The sequence below is a fragment of the Kogia breviceps genome, chromosome 13, assembly GCF_026419965.1.
Source record: "Kogia breviceps isolate mKogBre1 chromosome 13, mKogBre1 haplotype 1, whole genome shotgun sequence".
NCBI lineage: Eukaryota > Metazoa > Chordata > Mammalia > Artiodactyla > Physeteridae > Kogia > Kogia breviceps.
The window spans coordinates 23,275,266-23,296,902 of record NC_081322.1 but is presented as its reverse complement, the minus strand read 5'-3'; the positions used below and the strand labels follow the sequence as shown (position 1 = coordinate 23,296,902).

The 21,637-nt window shown below is 42.8% G+C and overlaps 2 protein-coding genes across 4 annotated transcripts in view; one reads left to right on the top strand and one right to left on the bottom strand.

The window, feature by feature from the left end:
• Positions 1–11,296, top strand: part of GABRR1 (gamma-aminobutyric acid type A receptor subunit rho1) — a 31,928-nt gene extending 20,632 nt beyond the window's left edge. For all 3 annotated transcript variants that reach the window (XM_059083254.1, XM_059083252.1, XM_059083253.1), the window contains 5 exons: positions 2,957–3,039; positions 4,706–4,846; positions 6,824–6,976; positions 9,416–9,612; positions 11,003–11,296. In XM_059083254.1, coding sequence (XP_058939237.1) covers positions 2,957–3,039; positions 4,706–4,846; positions 6,824–6,976; positions 9,416–9,612; positions 11,003–11,296 — 868 coding nt within the window. The remainder of the gene's footprint in view (positions 1–2,956; positions 3,040–4,705; positions 4,847–6,823; positions 6,977–9,415; positions 9,613–11,002) is intronic.
• Positions 11,297–12,759: 1,463 nt separating this feature from the next.
• Positions 12,760–21,637, bottom strand: part of PM20D2 (peptidase M20 domain containing 2) — a 33,341-nt gene continuing 24,463 nt past the window's right edge. The window contains exon 7 of the mRNA XM_067011460.1: positions 12,760–14,633. Coding sequence (XP_066867561.1) covers positions 14,590–14,633 — 44 coding nt within the window. The 3' untranslated portion in view covers positions 12,760–14,589. The remainder of the gene's footprint in view (positions 14,634–21,637) is intronic.

Below are 21,637 nucleotides of genomic sequence, written 5' to 3'. Positions count from 1 at the left end.
TGTACGCCCACTTTAGAAACTTGTGGTGCCCGCCTCCCCCTGGGAAGGAGTGTGCAGATGAGCTGCAGGCCTTCACAGAGAAGCGACTCAGCTATTGGCTGAGATTTACTCCTTCTGTGCTGTACTGATGGTGCATTTCAGTTTTACAGATTTGGTTTTGGTAAAGCTGAATCCACACACCAGTGTCTACATAGGGGGTGTCTGCGTGGATGCAGTGTATCTTTAGAATCAGAGATGGCGGTGTCGAAGCTGAATTTCCACCCCCATCTCCCAAAGAAATATTTATGATAATCTTTCATTACTCATGCTGGCTTGGAATCTAAGCAGTTAGACACCAGACTCAGAGCAGGGTTATGGGGTATTCCTCTGCAGCGCCTGAAATACCTCCTCTCACAGGAGTACCCAGGTGGCTCAAGGGTATGCAACCCCTTACCCAAGCCATGTTGGGTTGATTCTCCCAGGGGTCCTCACATTTGAGGCCGCTGCCAAGACATCTTCTGCTCAACAACCACCAACAAAATAACACGATCTAATAACACCAGGGATTCAGAGGACTAGACCAAAACACTAGGTAGCTTGAAAAACCAATTCCATGGCTCTTGAATTCCCAGTCAGCTTCAAGATATGAGAGTCAGTGATTGTGGGAGGAGGAGATGTTTTGGGGGAGAGCTGGGGGCACTCCTGCAGTGGGACCACGGGGACCACTTGGAGAGCTTGGAGCATGTGTGCCTACAGTTGGGGGACACTGCAGTTAGTGGGCGAGAGAAGAGCTATGTAACCACCTAGGGGCAGAGCCAGGTGGGCTTGGTCTGCACTCCCAGGGGTGTCAGGAGTAGTTCAGTGTGTGCGGGATGGACAGTGGGTGAGCCAAGAGCTGGTATGGGAGATGCGGCTGAAGGATGCAGGTGTCCAGTGGTGGGAATGAAGGACACAGGAAAGAAAGTCTCCTCTTCAACTGTGTAGCAGGCCCAGAGGGCTTGAAGCCACCCTCAGCAGAGAACTGTCCTGCCCTCCCCCCGCCCTCACTTCCGCCCACGTAGGTAAGAGAGGACCAGAGATGGGCAGACAGTGACCACTCAAATGCCAGCTCTACCTTAGCTGGGGACGGGGGGGGGCGCAGAAGTCTCAATGTGAATGAAATTTGAAGTGTTGATTAATATCTCGGACCGAAATTCTTTTCATTTCGGAAGTGAGATGTGTTTTGTTACTTCTGAGGGTTTTGACTGTCACGTGAGAGTAAGCAGGAAAATCACAGGACCTGGCAAGTTTTCATCCAAGACAAGGGACCATCCTCCCCCCGGAACAATTCAAAGGGACTTGGGGGAAGCATAATAATAAACACGGGTGAGATCACACCACACACTGTGCTTGTTCAGTGTGTGGGCTACAAGTGGAAAAGCAGCAAGTCAGGGTGCCAAGAACCAGTCTGATGATGTCTGTGGTTCTAAAAACATCTGTTCCTGTACCTACTGATACAGAGAGAAGAGCTGTTTAATCCTTTTGTTCACAGCAAAAACTGCCTGCATTTGATATTTCATGTCCCCAAAGTGTGCCACAAGTGTCTCTAAGCTTAGTTCCTAGTTTCTTTCTTGCTGGTGATGCTATCAGCTGTGGTTATCTGGTGATGTGCCCAGAGAAATGGGAGGCTGGCTACGCACTGGGTGTCCAAGTCAGGGGCCAGCCTGACAACCCCCCCGCAAAACATCCTGTATATCAGTATTTCTAGGGGAGATAAGATGACCCAGCTGTTAACAGTACGGAAACCCTCCCAGAACACAACCATTACAACACTCAAATGGAACGAGGAAAATAAGGTGAATATATGGATAATTAATTTCTTCAAGAAAGCTCTTTCCCTTGAAATTTCCATTTACAAGTGAATTTTTTTTCCTTTTTGGCTGTGAATTATCCAGATAATTTTTACAACTTATACATAACCAATTTTCTGTGGTTGAAGGAAAAATGGTCACTAGCCAATGACTGTTAATCATAACCTGCCATGGGATTCCACACTGGGTGGGAGATCTTTCTTCCATGACTGACAATCTGCATTTGCTTCTTCTCTGATGCAGAATCTTACTTTCCTGTGTAAACTCTGAAACAAAACCATTAGATGCCAACAAGTGCTTGCATGTTGATACCATAAGATCTTCCAGTGGTTTTCCATTACTGTGATCTCCATGGAATTACCCATTAAAAACACCTGCATCCACTAGTAGATGTTATTATCAATATAGAAATATCAACATTGTAAAAAGAAAAAAGTGCCAAATTTGGCAGCTGGCATAAGCCCTTCATGAATATTATTTCTAAGACATTGGACACAAATATTGAATATCAATAAAATCAATAAAAGAAGAATTTGAATGATCTGAAACAGGAGAGCAATATATACTCCTATGGTTTAAGAAACCATATCAGATGAGTTGTGATTTCACTTTTTTGTTTGTTTGTTTGTTTGTTTGCGGTAGGCGGGTCTCTCACTGCCGTGGCCTCTCCCGTTGCAGAGCACAGGCTCCGGACAGGAAGGCTCAGCGGCCATGGCTCACGGGCCCAGCTGCTCCGCGGCATGTGGGATCTTCCCGGACCGGGGCACGAACCCGTGCCCCCTGCATTGGCAGGCGGACTCTCAACCACTGAGCCACCAGGGAAGCCCTCACATTGTTTTATCGAATGAGACCATTGCTTCACTACAATGCTTGCATGTGATGGGAGTTTAGTGCCGTCATTGTTTTCCCCACACTGGCCCTGGGGTTAAACATAAACACCCAGGAGTATTCCAATGTGGGTATCCCACATGAAATGCTTGGTTCTCTAAACCCTGGCACACTGCTTATGAATTACAAGAAGGAGGCAGTTGTACTGGGAGGAAGCAGAGGGCTTTCTGCTTGTTTTATCATTTTGCACTTGTACTTTGCAGCCTCTGCACACTTGGATTTTGTCTTTTTGTTTCTAGGGTTACAGTGACCGCCATGTGCAACATGGACTTCAGCCGGTTTCCCCTGGACACACAAACGTGCTCGCTCGAAATTGAGAGCTGTGAGTAGGCTTGTGCCCAGGTATCCACACACACATCTGAAGTTACTCTAAACACCTCTGACCCTCAGGGGCAGGAGCAGGGTGTGTTCCTAGTCTGTGACTATGCTTTTAAAATGACTTTTTAGATAGAAACCAAGTCTTGGGTAAGTTTGAAAATCGGGAACAAATTTGGGACTAAAACCTTCTATTCCCATAACTGACCCTTTTAATGCCCATGGCAATGGCTTTGAACGTTGGTGCTGTGGAACCTGGACGTTTCCCAGTTCGCCGGGGCAAGAGCTCGGGGAGGGGGAGCAGAGAGCTCAGCAAATGTGGGTCTCCTTTCAAGCCCCGCAGCCCAGCACTCACACATGCAGCCCACCAGAAAGTTCCTTTTGGATCTGCTTTATGGCTCTTCTGAATAAGATTTCCACTGAGGAAAGAATTTCCTGGCAAAAACAAGTTTGGCAGCAATTGCCCCAGGGGACAGCCGTTGTGAGTGCAGGTGGTGGTTGAGATGCTCAGGTACAACTAAGGGACCTCGGGAAACTTACACACACACACACACACACACACACACACACATGCGCGCGCGTGCGCGCCCTGGAAAGTTAAACACCAGCCCCAGGAAGAGCAAGGCTGCGGCAGCATCCAGGACTAGCCAGGAGCCCGCCCTGTTGCCCACAGGTGAAATGTCTTTTTCCTCCGGGAAACGTCAGGTCTGCTCTTAAGGCCTTTCAACTGATTGGATCAGGCCCATCCAGATTAATCCGGATCATCGCCTTTACTTCACATGAACTGGTTGTAGGTGTCACAGCTACAAAGCATCTTCCCAGCAGCACCTGGATTAGTGTCGGATGGAATCACTGGGTTCTTACTATAACCTGGCCAAGGGGACACGTGAAAGCAGCCGTCACACAGGTCAAAGGTTAGAGGCAGAATAAAAGAGGAATAAAATAGAGCCTCGGGGAGCCCCAGAAAGAACAGTTTACGCACGAGCAGACTGGACCGGCAAGCCCTGAGGGTTTTATCCCAGTTCTGCCGAGGCAGCGGGTAGGTCTGCCTGGCTGGGGTAGGTGGTGTGTGCTCAGCTAAGCGGTCAGGATGGGGAAGCGTAGCCCCAGAGGGGAAGCAATCCTCAGGGCAATCGCTTTGATTTTACCCTGAGCTGGAGCAACCGGAAGCCTGCAGGGAAGGGACTTGCTCTGCCGCATCTCTTTATGGGTCCTTTCTTGCTAGAATGCAGCCCGTATTACCTGAGAGAGTGTTTGAAGGTATTTGCCATCGATAATGCATCGTCACCCTTTGAAAGAAGAAAGGTCTAAATCACCCATGGTTTAGAAAGCTGAACCATATGAAATGTTGCCGCTCTTTAACCTGCAAAAAACATTTCTTTAAAGAGCAAATTGTAGTTTCTGGTCTACAAATATAGCGATTTCATCTGGTTTAAGGCTGAATTGAGCGGTGAGCACTTTTGCAGCAATGATAATCATTTAGACCTGAGGGCTTTGCCCTGATGACTTGGAAGGCTGAGGAGAATTAGATTTGTCTTTTTGGATTTACTTTTGCTTCATTTAGACTGCGGTTTGTTTATTCAGACGATCTTATCCCAATCCCCGCAGAGCCTCACAGACAGGCTCGTCGTCGTCGTCTTTGCTGGCGTCTGACGCTGTCTCTGTCTTTTCAGATGCTTACACGGAAGACGACCTCATGCTGTACTGGAAGAAAGGCAATGACTCTTTAAAGACAGATGAGCGGATCTCACTCTCCCAGTTCCTCATCCAGGAGTTCCACACCACCACCAAACTGGCCTTCTACAGCAGCACAGGTGGGGGCGGGGCTAATAGGGGACGGGGCTAATAGGGGACGGGGCTAAGAGAGGGGCGGGGCATCCTCCATCTCAGGAAGCCTGTGAATTTGTTGTCAAGTGAGCAGAGCCTGTGCCATTTGGATTTGAAACCAAGGATCTGGACTTCTAGATCAGGTCTAGAGGGTGGTGAGCATTAGGTGAGGGTGATTTTTTGATACCTCCGAAGCATCAGAAGTGATAACCTAGAAGATGCTGGTAAGGGCTCCAACATAAGCCCCGTGGGGAGGTCTATTTGAGACGACGGCATCGCCAGTTTAGCAGCGGGAATCTCACCCTGATATAACTCCCAGAGCGCCCTCTCTTATGGGCAATAAATAGTCCAATTGCAGGTTTATTGTTTTCCATTCACGTTCTCTTGGCTTCAGCCCCTTTGAGTACTTCTCTCTTAACCAATACCCCCTACCATACTGCTTGCACGGGCCCTCTTATGACCCTCTTGTGAGCCACGGTGCAGGAACTACTGGTCATTGGTCATTCTCTGTGGGCAGTGTTGTTGCTTTCTGAACCAAAGGCCTGGGCAAGCTTGCCAACCCTCCCCCGCACCGACGTTTCCAGAGGGCAGGCGCTGTGGTCTTCCTCTTGGCAGCTGAGGTTGCAGCTGAGCTTCACTCTCTCCAACCCTTGCCTCTTTCTTGACCAATTACCTTTCAGGCTGATTTTGCTCTAATCTTTATGCAGTTTCTGTTGCTAAAACATCGCATGGTTGACGACACAGAGAAGTGCCACCGTTTGAGTCTCTCTGATCTGTAACAGGGCACTGCTCCCTTCCAGCATGTGGCGATCCCGCATCTCTTATCTTTTGCATACATCACCCACCAGTCTTGGTCCTTTGGGGGATCCCCCATTCCTTTGACTCTTAGCATGTTGACCTTCCTCCTTGCATGAGTCCATTTCAGGCTGCCATAACAAAGTGCCATAGACTGGGTAGCTTCCAAACAACAGAAATTTATTTCGCACAGTTCTGGAGGCTGGGAAGTCCAAAATCAAGGTCTCGGCAGATTCAGTGTCTGATGAGAGCCCGCTCCCTAGTTCAGAGACTCACTGTGTCCTCACGTGGGGGAAGAGGCGAGGGAGATCTCCGAGACACATGTTATAAGGGCACCAATCCCATTCATGATGTAATCACCTCCCAAAGGCCCCACCTCCAAATACCATCACATAGAGGATTAGGTTTCAACACACCAATTTGAGAAGGACACAGGCAGTCTGTAAGCACCTCCACAGTCACTTTTTGGAGCTGTTATAATTATAACCATTGCACTAAAATTGTCCTGGATGCCAAGTTTTCTAGTTAATGTTGAAAGTCCCCATTTTATTTTAAGACCTCATCATGTCAAATTTATCCTGCCTTTTCCTCTCCTTCCACCATTCTCCTGTTCCTTTCAACTCCTCCCTGTAAGTTTTCCTTGTAAAGAACAACAGGGTGGAGCTAAAGCATAGCCTGAATGCATTGTTGTAGTAAGCTTGGTATTTTAACTTCAAACATATTTTCCCCCATAAGAAATCCAACGGGCGTTGTTAAATCCATACATCTCAAGCTTTAACGTGTATAGGAATCACGTGGGGAGGAGTGTTAAAAGGAGGTTCTGAGTCAGTAGGATCTGGGGTGGGGCCCGAGAGTCTGCATTTCCAACAAGCAACCAAGTGATGGTGGTACTGCCGGGCCCTGTGCTGTAGTTTGAGTAACAAGAGTCTTCAATGGCCTGGTTCCCTTTACATACAGAATGAGGGCCAAAATTCCTTGAGAAGGACTCACCCATGCGGTATGAGTTATCGTATAATCACTCTGTTCCATGGTTTTCTCACTTCCCCTTTGTAAAGGTAGGGTAAGTTTCCAGGGAAGTGTCTAAGGCATTTATGATTCTCTGAATAGTTTGTCCTATGAAGGAGCTGAGTGGCTCTGCTGTGTGTTCTCTTTCTTCCTGTGTCCCCCAGGCTGGTACAACCGTCTCTACATTAACTTCACGTTGCGTCGCCACATCTTCTTCTTCTTGCTGCAAACCTACTTTCCTGCCACCCTGATGGTCATGCTGTCCTGGGTGTCCTTCTGGATCGACCGCAGAGCTGTGCCTGCCAGAGTCCCTTTAGGTAAGAAACCTCTCAAGTGCACATTCCAGATATCTGAAAATACGAGTAATTCCTTCCAGATAAAACCATTCTTTCCAAATTGGCCCTGAACCCCTGTTGGTATTGTAACTTGGAAAAACTTTGTTATTCGTTCACAGGTAAAATGCCACTATTAAGAATCTATGTAGCAGGAATTCCCTGGTGGTCCAATGGCTAGGACTCTGTGCTTTCATGGCTGAGGGCCTGGCTTCCATCCCTGGTCTGGAAACTAAGATCCCAAAAGCATTGAGGCCAAAAAAGAAAAAAAAAAAAAAAATCTATGCAGCAAAGCTGTTTCTAGGTCCCCATAGGTTCCCATGTAAACAACTCATCTTTAATCTTGTTAGAGCTGAGTTCTGGGGTGGGTGGTCCTGGTTTGTGGTGCTTTCTCTGCCCACCTGCCTAAGAAAGACACATTCTGTAACGGCGTTTTTCCAAAGGTGGCCCAAGGGATCTTTGTGACAATCTCTGGGGGAAATTGTTTAAAATGAAGAATCCAGGGTCCCATCTACATGTATAGGATCAGAAGCTCTGAGAGAGGACCAGGAATTTGCATTTTGTACAAGCTCCCCCAGTAATTTTTTTTTCTGTAAATGTTTTATATTTTGATTTGTATGGTAGTTATAGAAATATATAAATTCATTGAGCTCAATATTTAGGATTTATGCACTTTATTGCAAGCAAATTATTCTTCAATTTATCTCTCCTTTTTAAAAAATTTATTTATTTTCTTTTGGCTGCATTGGGTCTTCATTGCTGAGTTCTCTAGTTGCAGTGAGCGGGGGCTACTCTTCGTTGTGGTGCGTGGGTTTCCCATTGTGGTGGCTTCTCTTGTTGTGGAGCTTGGGCTCTAGGTGCGCGGGCTTCAGTAGTTGTGGCACGTGGGCTCAGTAGTTGTGGCTCCAGAGCGCAGGCTCAGTAGTTGTGGCACACGGGCTTAGTTGCTCCACGGCATGTGGGATCTTCCTGGACCAGGGCTCAAACCTGTGTCCCCTGCATTGGCAGGCTGATTCTTAACCACTGCGCCACCAGGGAAGCCCTCCACTTTCTTGCGCATGTATTACCTTTTCCTGTCTTGACTGGTTTCCTCTTCTTACTCATTGATCTGTTGATCAAGTCTCCGTGAGCTTTTGCCTTGGTTCACAAAGATAAAAACACCTTATCCTTGGTGTCTGTCACTGCTTTAAATCCATAAGGTAACATAGTAACAGCTGATACTAATTGTGAAGTATTGGGCTGTTTTACATACATTATCCCACTTAATTTGCATTTAAAAAGCTCACGAACTAGCTATTATTATCATTGTTTTACTGCCCACCCCCCTACCCCACCCCCGTAATTCCTATACGTACTCAAGTCTGAGAATCCCTACTCTACAAGCCTTCCATCAACAGCTATTTGCTATCAACTCTCTTCCCCGCTTTAAATATCACACCCATTCTACACACGGCACCATTGCTAATACGTCCAGGAGCTTCAAGGGAGAGATGACCCACCAGGTTTTAGTGAAATAGGATTGGCGCTGGCCCTTAAGATGACCCCAATCCGCTGTGATTTGGTGTTTGCCAAGCAAATGTTCTGTGCTTAATTTGAAATCTTGGGGAAATTTCCACTGACAGATGCCCTGGCCTGTAACGGTTGCTCTGTATCTTGAACAGTTACTGTGCTCAATAAATAAACATTCTAGTTTAAAAAATCTGTTTCCCATAAATGAGGTTAACATCATTCTTGGTAAAATTGACTGAGTCCTCAAGTCAACACGGCAGAACGCGCAGCCCGGTGCAGCGTAGTGGGATGGGGCTCTGCCCGAGCTGCCCTGACAGCTGGTAATACAGGCCCAGGACCGCAAGATTCTACACCAGCAACAAGGGCACAAAGATTAAAATAAAACTTTTTTTGGAGAAGGAGTTACAAGAAATAAACATACCTGCTCATATATGCAATCTTTGTTTTTTTATTCATTTATTTTTATTTTATTTATTTATTTTTTGGCTGTGCCCCGCGACTTGCGGGATCTCAGTTCCCCGACCAGGGATTGAATCCGGGTCAGGGCGGTGATAGCCCGGAATTCTTACCATTAGGCCACCAGGGAACTCCCCTGCAACCTTTGTTTTGTGCAATTGAATGGAAATACCCTGCCAACCTGTCAGGGGCTCTCTGCCGAAGAAGAGAGCAATGCAAAGGCTGTTATGCAGATGCAGGGATACAGAGCCAGCAGAGTGTGAGCATGGGGGATGGAGGAACAGGATAAGCTTCATAAAAGCTAAAACTGGAAGGGTAAGCGGGTGTTTGCTAGACAGAGGGGGCAGGGATGGAGACCTTCTAGGCTAGAGGAGCAGCTGGGAGGAAGAACAGAGGCACGAAGCTATCCGTGGGTTTGGTGAAAGACAAACCCATGCTTCTTTCTCACTGTGTCTGCAGGGATCACCACCGTGCTGACCATGTCCACCATCATCACGGGTGTGAACGCCTCCATGCCCCGCGTGTCCTACGTCAAGGCCGTGGACATCTACCTCTGGGTCAGCTTCGTGTTCGTGTTCCTCTCGGTGCTGGAGTACGCGGCCGTCAACTACCTGACCACCGTGCAGGAGCGAAAAGAGCGGAAGCCCCAGGAGAAGGTGACTTTACCCTGAGCTGGAGTGTCTGCCCTGGAATGGGGGCCTGGACTGGCTCTGGACCCCTGGGCAGGTCCAACCTCCTCTGTAAAATGGGACGGTGACATCCCCTCCTCCACCTACTTCATGGGTTGGTGTGAAAAGCAAACAAAAACGGTGTGAAATTTACTCTGGGCTACTTCTTTCATTCATTCAAGTATTTATTTGGCACCTACCATATACCAGGAGCTGCTAAGCCAAGTTAACTGAGACGTGGCCCCTTTAATCTTGGTGGTGTTGGTAGTTCAGTGATAAAAATAAATGGCAGTTCAACACCGCGGAACAAATGATTTATGAACATTAAGGTATCAAAAAAGAAGCTTCCAGGAATTTCTTTTTCCAAGAAATTCTTTTTAATAGTGGTATAATAATAAATGGCTTGGATGTAACATGATTTATTCCCCTACTAATGGGCAGTATATTGTTTCCATTTTTTGCCACTATAATAAATGCTTCAATAAACATTATATATAAAAATATATACATATATTTATATATATATACATATACATATAATATATATATTATACATATGTATTTATATATATATAAAAGCTTCCAGGGAGGGCTTCCTTGGTGGCGCAGTGGTTGAGAATCCGCCTGCCGATGCAGGGGACGCGGGTTCGTGCCCCGGTCCGGGAAGATCCCACATGCCACGGAGCGGCTGGGCCCGTGAGCTATGGCCGCTGAGCCTGCGCGTCCGGAGCCTGTGCTCCGCAACGAGAGAGGCCACATCAGTGAGAGGCCCACATACCGCAAAAAAAAAAAAAAAGTTTCCAGGTAAACGTATCCTCCATTCTAGGAAATTTTCCTCCACATGTGACCTCATACATCTCCCATCCCTTCCCAGACCATCTTCCCTCCTACCTGGTTTCCCTTTCGTCCTCCTGTCTGCAATTCAATGGTATCTCCTCCAGAAAACTCTAGCTACATAGGAGGAACTATCCCCACAATGCCACACCTTTCAAATTCCCCCCCATCCCTCCCCCCAACCCCCCACCCTACCACTCTCTCTCTCTCTCTCACACACACACACACACACACACACACACACATGCATGCAATAATTGTAAACATTTTTATCAGGGCTCATATCAGTTTATGATCTCATGGAGAACATGCCGATTATCTGATCATGAACCTTCTTGTGGGTCTCTGATATGACGGGATGTTTCCTAACAGTTGATGGGTTACCTGCTGTTCTAGAATGTTTACTGTGCCACCACCATTATTTACCCAACCCCATAATAGAAACTAGAAAAAGGCAATGCTCGCCACTAGGCAGCTTCCTTGGAAGGGCTTCTGAGAGAGCATGCTGAGCTCGCTTCCCAACGTGCGTTTGCTGTGTCCGCAGCTTCCCTGCACCTGCGGGCTGCCTCAGCCACACGCGGTCCTGCTGGACGGCAGCTACAGTGACGGGGAGGTGAACGACCTGGGCAACTACACGCCCGAGAACGGAGACAAGCCAGACAGGATGATGGTGCAGCTGACGCTGGCCTCGGAGAGGGGCTCCCCGCAGAGGAAAAGCCAGAGGAGCAGCTACGTGAGCATGAAGATTGACACTCACGCCATCGATAAATACTCCAGAATCATTTTTCCAGCTGCATACATCTTATTCAATTTAATATACTGGTCGATTTTCTCATAAATGCCTGTAATTCTATAAATTTCACATTCTTCTATATGTACTACAGAAATACCTGAATGATGAAAAATAATTTAAGGTTATGATGAAAAGAAAGTTCACAGTACCCACCCCTCTCCATCTTTCCAAAACTACACTGACAAGACATTTACTGGTTTAATTTGCACTTACTGACCACCTATTGTGTACACAGCATTATACTCAGTGCTGCAGGTAGAGACACCCATAGCAACTGATGATAGTTGTTACCGAGATCCCCTAGAAAAGCACGCTGCCAGTGAGGTGGCCACACCGTGGTTCAACCTCTTTTAGACCCTAAATGCTTATTCATGTGAACCATGTCCCTTACATGAGTGTCACTCAATTCTCTGGAACAAGTGGAACTGGGAAGCACCTAAAGTTCATTTACATGGAACATACATGCACCTAAACCCCACTTTGATCAAAATTCTTACTTCAGTTTATAGCCTCTCGCCTATTTTATATGCATCTCCCCATGTTGATTTCAATACAAGGCAATAATATTCCTCCTTTTATTTACATCTTGTGGTTCCTGAGGTTTTTACCTCTTCACCAGAAAAGCTCTTTTGATTGGGTGCAATGGCTTCTTGATTTCAATACAAGGCAATAATATTCCTCCTTTTATTTACATCTTGTGGTTCCTGAGGTTTTACCTCTTCACCAGAAAAGCTCTTTTGATTGGGTGCAATGGCTTCTGATTTGGGTAGGAAATTTCCCTGGTTGGGAAACTTTGAAGAAGAGGGTATATGCATGCATTTTGTCAGTTTTGTCATAGAGTTAACTAGCCTAGAAAACTTGTGTGTAAGTGTTCCCTGTTTAATAGTTACTGCTTAATGGATCTCCACCTTGGAGCATGTCCAAGTTCAAAGTGAAGTCAGTAATGTGATATCTTCACTGAGGACCTCGGGAATAGACTGATTTTTTTCTGCAAAAACTTTTCAAGGAAATGCATAATTTGGGACTACCTGTAACTCTTCAGGATGAGAAATACACAGTTTCTGAATTTTAAAAAAAGAAATGGGAGCACATCACTGGACATCTCCATTTATACTCAGTGAATACCAGCATTTTCTGTGAACCAGAAAACAATGGCTACTGATGTAAGAGCATGGGATAAAGGAGAGTGTTCTAATCTGGTGTATTATGGTATTCATACCATATATCTACAGGATCAACCCCTACCAAATTTATCCCAACAGCATTTGTTTGAAACTCAACTAAATTCTGTACACAGTAATGCCATTTTTATTCCAAAGTTAATTTGACTGATCCCTATACTAAATAATTGTTATTTCTTACTGAGGGCTATACTTTAATCTAATCTTTAAAAAAACCCCAAATTTGCAGAAAGCCTAATTACAAGGCAGTCTCCCATTTCTTCCAATAAAAGCTCATCAAAAAAAAGAGATTTTTTAGCAAACTCTAGTAGAAAAGCGTAAAGGAATATAGATGAAATAATTGAACGTCAACTTTTAATATTTAAAAACTATTTTTAGAACATTACCTTTTTCATGCTTATTTTATGAAACAATTTCAATTAAACTTCACAAACACCTTTGCCACTTGCGTTGTCCTCATGAGCAAGGCCACTTTAAACCATCTGGCAGGTTTCTGGGGCATGTAATCTGAACTTCCATCTACCCCATTTGGGAAACTCCACCATTCGAATCAACATATAGGATGCTGTATTAGTCTGCTCAGGCCGCCAGAGCAAAGTACTGTTGACTGGGCGGCTTCAACAACAGAAATTTATTTTCTTTCAGTTCTGGAGGCTGGAAGTCCGAGATCAAGGTGTCGGCAGGTTTGGTTTCTCCTGAGGCCTCTTACCTTGGCTGGCAGACGGCTGCCTTCTTACTGTGTCTTCACATGGCTTTTTTCTCTGAATACATGCATCCCTGGTGTCGCTTCCTTTTCTTTTAGGGACAGTAGTCATGCTGGCTTAGAGCCCAGCCCTTATGATCTCATTTAACCTAAATTACCTCTTTAAAGTCCCTATCTTTAAATAAGTTGCACTGGGGGGTGAGGGCTTCAACATACAAATTTGGGGAGGACACAATTCAGCCTATAACAGATGCCCGTGGGAATTATTCAGCTGCATAATAGTATATCCAGTGCATCTTTTATTTACTCTTGATCTTTGAAACATAATCACATATTGTTTTTTAAACTTATCTTTAAAAGGCTTGTTTACATTGATATCTATACTAGTGATTATGAAGAATAAGTTATTAAATTCATGTTAAGTTTCTTTGCTATCTTTTCTAGCAATTCTCTCAGGTGACCTCTACAAGCATTTAAAAGTAGCATCAACTGAGGTGATTTCCATGGTAATGTTTTCCCAAGACAGTACTTTGCTCTCAAACCTATGTAACTGAGAGAGAACTCTGTAATTTGACTTTGTAAAGACCCAAATACAAAGCAACTCTTTTTTCTGATAATTTTGGAGAAAACCTCGCCTTATATGTGGGCATCTATAGTACTTAATAAACTTTTGTTGGCATGACTGGAGAGTAGGAAGATTTGGTTAATAATATTGCCTGGTTAATATGCAGGTACCATATGGCCATATTGAAAAATTAATTTTTAGAGTTAAAATACTGTAAAGTACACTTGACTAAAACTATATCAAAAATAATTTATTCTGTTGGATAGTTCAAAAGGCACTCCAGGAGTCTGAGGGTTTCTTATTATTGTTGTGATACAATGTGGACATCACAAAGATGTGCAGAGTGTTAGCCAAGAGAGCACTGGGGCTAGTCAGACCAGCTTTTATTTCACGGCAATATTCTCTTCCTGTGTTTTATGTTCCTAACCAATATTCTATAGTTTTTTCATAATTCATATTTCATAGAGAAGTGTAGTGACACTAGGTTTTAGAGAGAATAAAAAATGGAAACAACCTAAGTGTCCATTGACAGATGAACGGATAAAGATGTGGTATATGCATTACACAATGGAATACTACTCAGCCATAAAAAATAACAAAGTCTTGCCATTTGCAACAACATGGGTGGGCCTAGAGGGAATTATGCTAAGCAAAGTAAGTCAGACAGGGAAAGACAAATACCATATGATCTCACATATGTGTGGAATCTAAAAACAAAACAAAACAAAACCACACAAGAAATGAACAAGCAAAATAAAACAGAACCAAACTGATAGATACAGAGATCAGATTAGTGGTTACCAGAGGGGAAGGGGTTGGGAGGGTGGGAGAAATGGGTGAATGGGCTCAACCATATGGTGATGGATGGTAACTAGACTTGTGGTGGCGATCACTTTACAGTATATACCGACGTCGAATTATAATGCTGTACACCTGAAACAAAGAAAAAAAATTAATTACAATGAAACCTCACATTTGTAAAACCCAGTTTTATTTAAAAAGGAAAAAGTACTTTCACATTCGCTGTTTCGAAGGAGGCAATTTTAAAGGCAGAGAAAGACTGACTGGCATGTATTGATAAGATGGTTAACTTAGGTAAAAGACTCCTAACCCAGTACTCATTCACCTTATTACAGATAACGGAGGAATACTGAACAAGTAAACAAACTGTCGCGCACAATACATAAACACTAGTATGAGGAAATATTCTTTTACCAGTGGCAACTTTTTATTTATTCATTCATTCAGCAAGTAATTCTGAGCACCTACTATGTAGCATGCAATGTTCAAGGCCAGTGCTTCTCAAACCATCTGTGGTGAAGGACCAGTTTGTTTAATTATTTTATATTTCCAATCCGGTGGAGCATTGCTCACAATCCCAGGTCTGAGCCTGCATTCCACCCTTCAGGAACACGGACTTGTGGGCTTGACCGTGGTGTTCAAAACTGTGTGTGGATATAAGTCACAGTGATCACGATAAAGTATGTTGAGAAAGAAACAATTTCATTTTGATGTTATTAAGAACAACTGTGTTACAACTGAGTTTCTGTGTATGGGAAATTCCTGTATCTGCAGTAATAAGAAAGCACATTATCCAGTGAACACACCAATAACGTTAGAATAACACCATTTAGTTAAGTTCAGTATTATCACAATTCTCAAAATAATGGGATGCTTTAACTTTTCAATTTCATATTCTGAATTTAATTTTAATCTATTTTCTTCCAATGATTTTTTTGTGTTAGTTTCTTTGTGTGGAAGGAGACATCTTTGATTTTTCTTGAGATCAGAGTATTTTCTGAACTCTGTTTACTTCAAAAACAATTTATCTATTGGTGAGTTTAGTGGGTTTCAAGTAGCTCTTTTAAAAAAAATAAATTTATTTATTTACTTATTTATTTTTGGCTGCATTAGGTCTTTGCTGCTGCACGAGGGCTTTCTCTAGTTGCAGTGAGCAGGGGCTACTCTTCATTGCAGTGCACGGGCTTCTCATTACGGTGGCTTCTCTTGTGGCAGAGCACGGGCTCTAGGTGCTGGGGCTTCAGTAGCTGCAGCAGGTGGGCTCAGTAGTTGCAGCATGCGGGCCCCAGGGTGCGTGGGTTTCAGTAGTTGCAACACATGAGCTCAGTAGTTGCGGTGCACAGGCCCTAGAGTGCAGGCTCAGTAGTTGTGGCGCACGGGCTTAGTTGCTTCACAGCTGTGGGATCTTCCTGGACCAGGGCTTGAACCCATGTCCCCTGCATTGGCAGGCGGATTCTTAGCCACTGCGCCACCAGGGAAGTCCCCAAGTGAGGGTTAAACACAACCCTAGTGACTGAGAGATAAAATTCAATGTCTTTTGGGTCTATACAATGTCTGACAGTTTGACTAGTCTGATCAATTGAACAGTAGCTTTGGCATTTTGTAGACTGAACCCTCCTTACTTAGCTAAACTTTGATTCTCCAATTTATAAACTTTGTGATTCCCCAGTGGCTGGGGAAAAGCCATTGGAGCAAGAAAACTGGTGTTGGCAACAAATAAAATCTGAATATTTGTTGTTGATGCAATGTAGAACCTAGATAAATGTTAATTCCAGAACGTTGTCCCTAAAAATGATGGATTCCAAGGAAAAAGAAATTTTTGCAGGTCAACGTAAGTGTTTGATAAGGATTAAATAAAGAGTCACAGAAGTTGCTTTAGGAAAATTTCCTGGCTACTACAGCAAGATTTCCTTTGGGCAAAGGCCAAGTTTTAAATCTCACTCAGGTGTGTTCTAACAGGATCCCACTTGTAATTTTCCAGTAGGTTTCTTTCTCTTAGAGCTATTGGAAAGCAACCAACTTTAGTATTGCCCAACTTAATGATACACCCAGAAAAATAGTTCAAGTATGAAAAAATGATAACTTAAAAAATTATCTGAAAATGATAATCTGAAAATTTCTCAGTCTTCACCCCAAACTGGCACTGTTTTCTCATGTTGTGCATCTGAATATAACTATCCTTATTTAAAAATCAATTTTAATGTTCTGGCTTTTCCCCAATTTACCATGACTACAACTTAATATGAACTTAGTTAAAATAGTTACTGGCTTTGCCATTACAAATAGTTAACAATCTTTGCACAATGGTATTTCGTTATGAAATATGGCATGACTGTACTCCAGTACAGTCAAGGATTTAAGCTACAGTATTACAACTCTTTTCCCATTTTGTAATACTGTTCCATAATAAGATTTAATTACCATGGAATTCCTCAAGTTGGAGTTCCATTTTGGGGTAATTGCTGCACTTATTTTTAATTGGGACAAATGCAATTCCCAGAACAGTGCTGGCATCACCTGGGAACATGTTAGGAAAGCAGAATCTCAAACTCCACCCCACACCCAGTTAGAACTTGTATTTTTTTTTTTTTTTTTTTTTTTTGGTTTTTTTTTTGTGGTACGCGGGCCTCTCACTGCCGTGGCCTCTCCCATTGCGGAGCACAGGCTCCGGACGCACAGGCTCAGCGGCCATGGCTCACGGGCCCAGCCGCTCCGCGGCACGCGGGATCCTCCCGGACCGGGGCACGAACCCGCGCCCCCCGCATCGGCAGGCGGACTCCCAACCACCGCGCCACCAGGGAAGCCCAGAACTTGTATTTTAACAAGTGCCCTAGGTGAGTCTTATGTGCATTCAAGTGAGCAAAGCACTGAACTAGGTTCGCCTAAACATATGCCTTTGAGTATCATTCACAAAAAGTGATATAAGAGCTGCATTTATACATTAATCAACTCAATATTGTGCGCTTACTATGTGATAAGCACTGTGTTCAGAGCTATAGCTGATTTGTTGATCTCATTCAGGTTGGTAAAGAACCCTCCTAAAGTCTACAGCCCTCAAGCACCAAACCCAGATTAAAGAACACAAATGCCTCTACGAAATAGGAAGAAATGTTTTTCCAGGAATATTTAAAAAATATCCCTCTACCACAAAGCTCAATTGAGTTAAAAAATTTTTTTTAATTCTAAGGGAGTATGAATCTGAGTCACCAGAAATTTAAGTACAGATTTGGGAGGTGTATTTCCTTTCTTTTCCACCTTTATTTTGGTGGGGCAGGGGTAATTTGTAAAGTTCAAGTTATAAAAAGCAGAAAAAAACCATTCATAATCCTATCAGCCGTGGGCAACTAGTATTACCGCTCATCTTTTTTTCTATATAGTTTTATACAGTTGCCATCATATTTTAGATACAAATTGATATAGGTTCTTTTCCATGACGTAGTATGACCATTTTTCCTACTAAAAACTCCCTGTATTTTGCAGCCAATAAAATCACTCCATACTATGGATGTACAAGGCAATCTTTTCTTTAATACTGGATAAAAAATAATACTGTGATGAATATTCTTAAGCATATATTCTTGTCACACTCTAGACTACTTCCTCATATTAACAATGAATGTATAGAATGGATGCTGATTTGAGACCAATACTCTTTGTTATGTTGAACAAATTGTGTGTAGTATAGTTTCAGGTCCTTAGCTTTTTAAGACTTTAAACATCACAAAAGGTATTAAACTATACCTAGTGGTATCTGATTCTGTGGAATAGTAACCCACTCAAACTAGCTTAAGAAGAACAGAGGAACTACACAGACATGAAGTAAACAGAGAGAGGTAGAGCTGTGCCTGGTGAGAAATGGAAAGATTTTAGACAGCTCCTCTTTCTAGGCAGCTACCTTTACATTTTTCTGGTTGATTGCTTTATTTGTTATGAAGAATGTCCTCTGCTCACACATGACATTCAGCTCCAGATTTGTTGACCTTAAAATTCCAGAGCTCATCATCATCTAAATGGCCTCACTTCAATTCTAAATTTCCAGGAGAGCTAATTCAAGGGTCTCTCCACCCTTATCAGAATTCCATTTCAGTTTGTATAGGCCTTCTAGAGAGCTGAAAGAGGGTGAGCTGGCCCTTCAGGACATGTGAAAGGAATTAGTAACCAGAGCTGGAATTAGGTTTTTTTCTACCCTGAGCTCAATGATGGCTGTCTGCAAATGAGGCCAGAATGAGGATCCTAGACACAGTTAAAAACAAATAAACAAACCCCGCAAATAACCAAAACATCAACAACTGGTTCAACATGAATAACATGCTTCTGAATACGCAGAAAATATATTTCTTTGGCAGTGGGAATGGATAGATCAGGCCATATATTAATAGGTAATAAATGAGGTTATGACATATTGGCATGAGGACAGAAAACACGTTTTATTAGTCAAATTATCGGTTATCATCTTAGAATAGGAAATTTGTGCTTGGTATGTTAATTTCTAAGCCTTTGTAGCTTTTTCCCCTTAATTTTCTAAATTCATTTTTGTCCAACCTTGGATCAATGGAACAAATATTTAAGCCAGAACTTAAAAAGTGGCAGAGAGTGGGTGGGCTAATAGCAACATCAGAAGCTGGGGAACATGGGCTAAAAACTGATTGGAGACACCTACTTTAACTATTGGAGAGATAAAAATCCAAAATAACCATGGTTGCAATCTCTTTCTGGCTGGGATTTTCTATCCCAAACTTCTTATATACATATTTTTTTTTTTACAAGGAAGCTTCTCTTAAGAAACACACAACCACAACCCACCTAAGTGGGTTTTGTGACTTGGGATAAATGGGCAGAAGCTAAAAGCTTTCTAAAGACAATGGGAGGACTTCCCTGGTGGCGCAGTGGTTAAGAAGTTGCCTGCCAACACAGGGGACACGGGTTCAAGCCCTGGTCCGGGAAGATCCCACATGCCGCGGAGCAACTAAGCCCGTGCGCCACAACTACTGAGCCTGCGCTCTAGAGCCCGGGAGCCACAACTACTGAGCCCACATGCTGCAACTACTGAAGCCCGTGCGCCTAGAGCCCGTGCTCCACAACAAGAGAAGCCACCGCAACGAGAAGCTGGTGCAACACAATGAAGGGTAGCCCCCGCTCGCCGCAACCAGAGAAAGCCCATGCACAGCAACAAAGACCCAACGCAGCCAAAATAAATAAATAAATAGTTATTAAAAAATTAAAAAATAATTTAAAAAATAAAGACAATGGGAGGTATACCAAACAGTTGCTATGGGTAACTGCTCCATCTCTAAAGAAACATTAGGCTGAACGATAACTTAGTACCCCTCACCACTTTCAGAGATGAATGGGGCTTGGACAATAGTTTAAAACTTTCGGTTTCTACTGCATCTAAGTCTACTTCTTCAAAGGTGGCATCCTACCCCTCTATCAAGCTATAAGCAAACTTGAACTCTTTACTCACAATCAACGGGTACTTAGGTTCACATCAAACTCTTTAAGGTCCTCATACACAACACATGATCCTCCTGCAGGGAATGAGTCAGATCAGATACAAGGCATGAAGTGGTCGTGAATCCTGAATCCGTATCATTTACAGGCGGTAACAATGCTTGGACCTAGAAGGTTTGGTATTCCATGAATAAATTAAGCTCAAGTGGGAAAACATGAAGTTTTTGAACTGCTTTCCATTCTCTTGAGCCAAACAGAATATTGTCAGGCATTAGTGACACAACAAATAGATAAAAGTTCAAACTCTCTCAAATGCAATTTATTGTTTACCCAGTGGGGGTGGGGCAATGTTTACTTAGTCTTTGACCTCAACGAGATTCTTGTCTATTTAAGACCTTGACCTGATATTCTTTTGTATTTTGTATTTCTGAGGTTTATATTTCATGGCGATTGGATGCTTTTATCCACTGAACCAACCAAAGCTAATCTTACATTTTAATCACTGGAAAAAAAGAAGAGACTTGGACTCTATTTTGAAACCAAGTTTCAACCAAAAAACACAGACACCTGTAATTTTTCTTACGTGAGGCACTTATTCTTTAGCCATTGTTAAGAATCTAAAAACCTGCTCTACTGCATTTGAGTTATTACGTGGAATTACTTTGAAGTTGAAAAAAATTTTTTTAAGAAAATTCAATACTGTAATTATGTACCTACCTCTTACCATGTAAAACTTGCACTGGCATTTTTCAGCATCTGAGACTAGTAAAACATTTATTTTTAAACAAAAGAACTTAATTGTTCTTTTAAAGTTCTCATATAAATAATACGACGTTTAAAGTTTAAAAGCAAATCAACATCTGTAATACTGATGCATAAGAGAATATAATATATCACATTGTATTTGGGTAACTGTGCTTTATCTTCATATATTTTAAAAACTCTGTAAGTATGTTGACAAAAACCCCAAGACCGTTGCTATTTGATAAACATATTTATTAACATTTTAGATTTTTCATACATACTTTAATATGTATGTATTAAAACATTTTTTAAATGACTATGATCTGATGGTAATAGAGACTGATTGCTTACTTGAAAAATTATTTCATACATGTCAAAATGCACTATCCTCAACTATTTAATTGGTTTGTAAAATGCTTGAAGTATGTAAAAAAAATAAAGATGTAGTTTTGCATACCTTACAGACTTATAAAGAGTTGCTAGCTGGCACAAAGACAATTAATTTATTTTACAATGAAAATTTACCGTGATAGTCTGAAGGCGATCACTACGTAGGACATTTTCCAGAAGACCAGAGATGCTTCAGATAAAAAGAAATGTATAAAACACAGCTATCAGAAATGTTTTTTTAAAAAGAATATATTATAAAATAAGACAGTCATTTTTTTAAGAAAAGACTTTTCATATCGATTTCTTCTATTCAAACAGACTGACATGACTCAGGTATTTTTAAGTGTTTTAGAAACACTTCCTCAAAAATTTCCAAGACGGCGGCCTTCAGATGTTCCCTCAATCCCAGTGCTGCTCAGATGAAGCAAGTCTTATGAGAACTTACCATCAACCACAAGTTTTTTGGGGGCATGGACCATATCTTACTCTTTGTCTTACCCCCTGTGCTTAGAAGTAGGCTCTCCTCGACAAACGTTCACTGAACTCCTTTG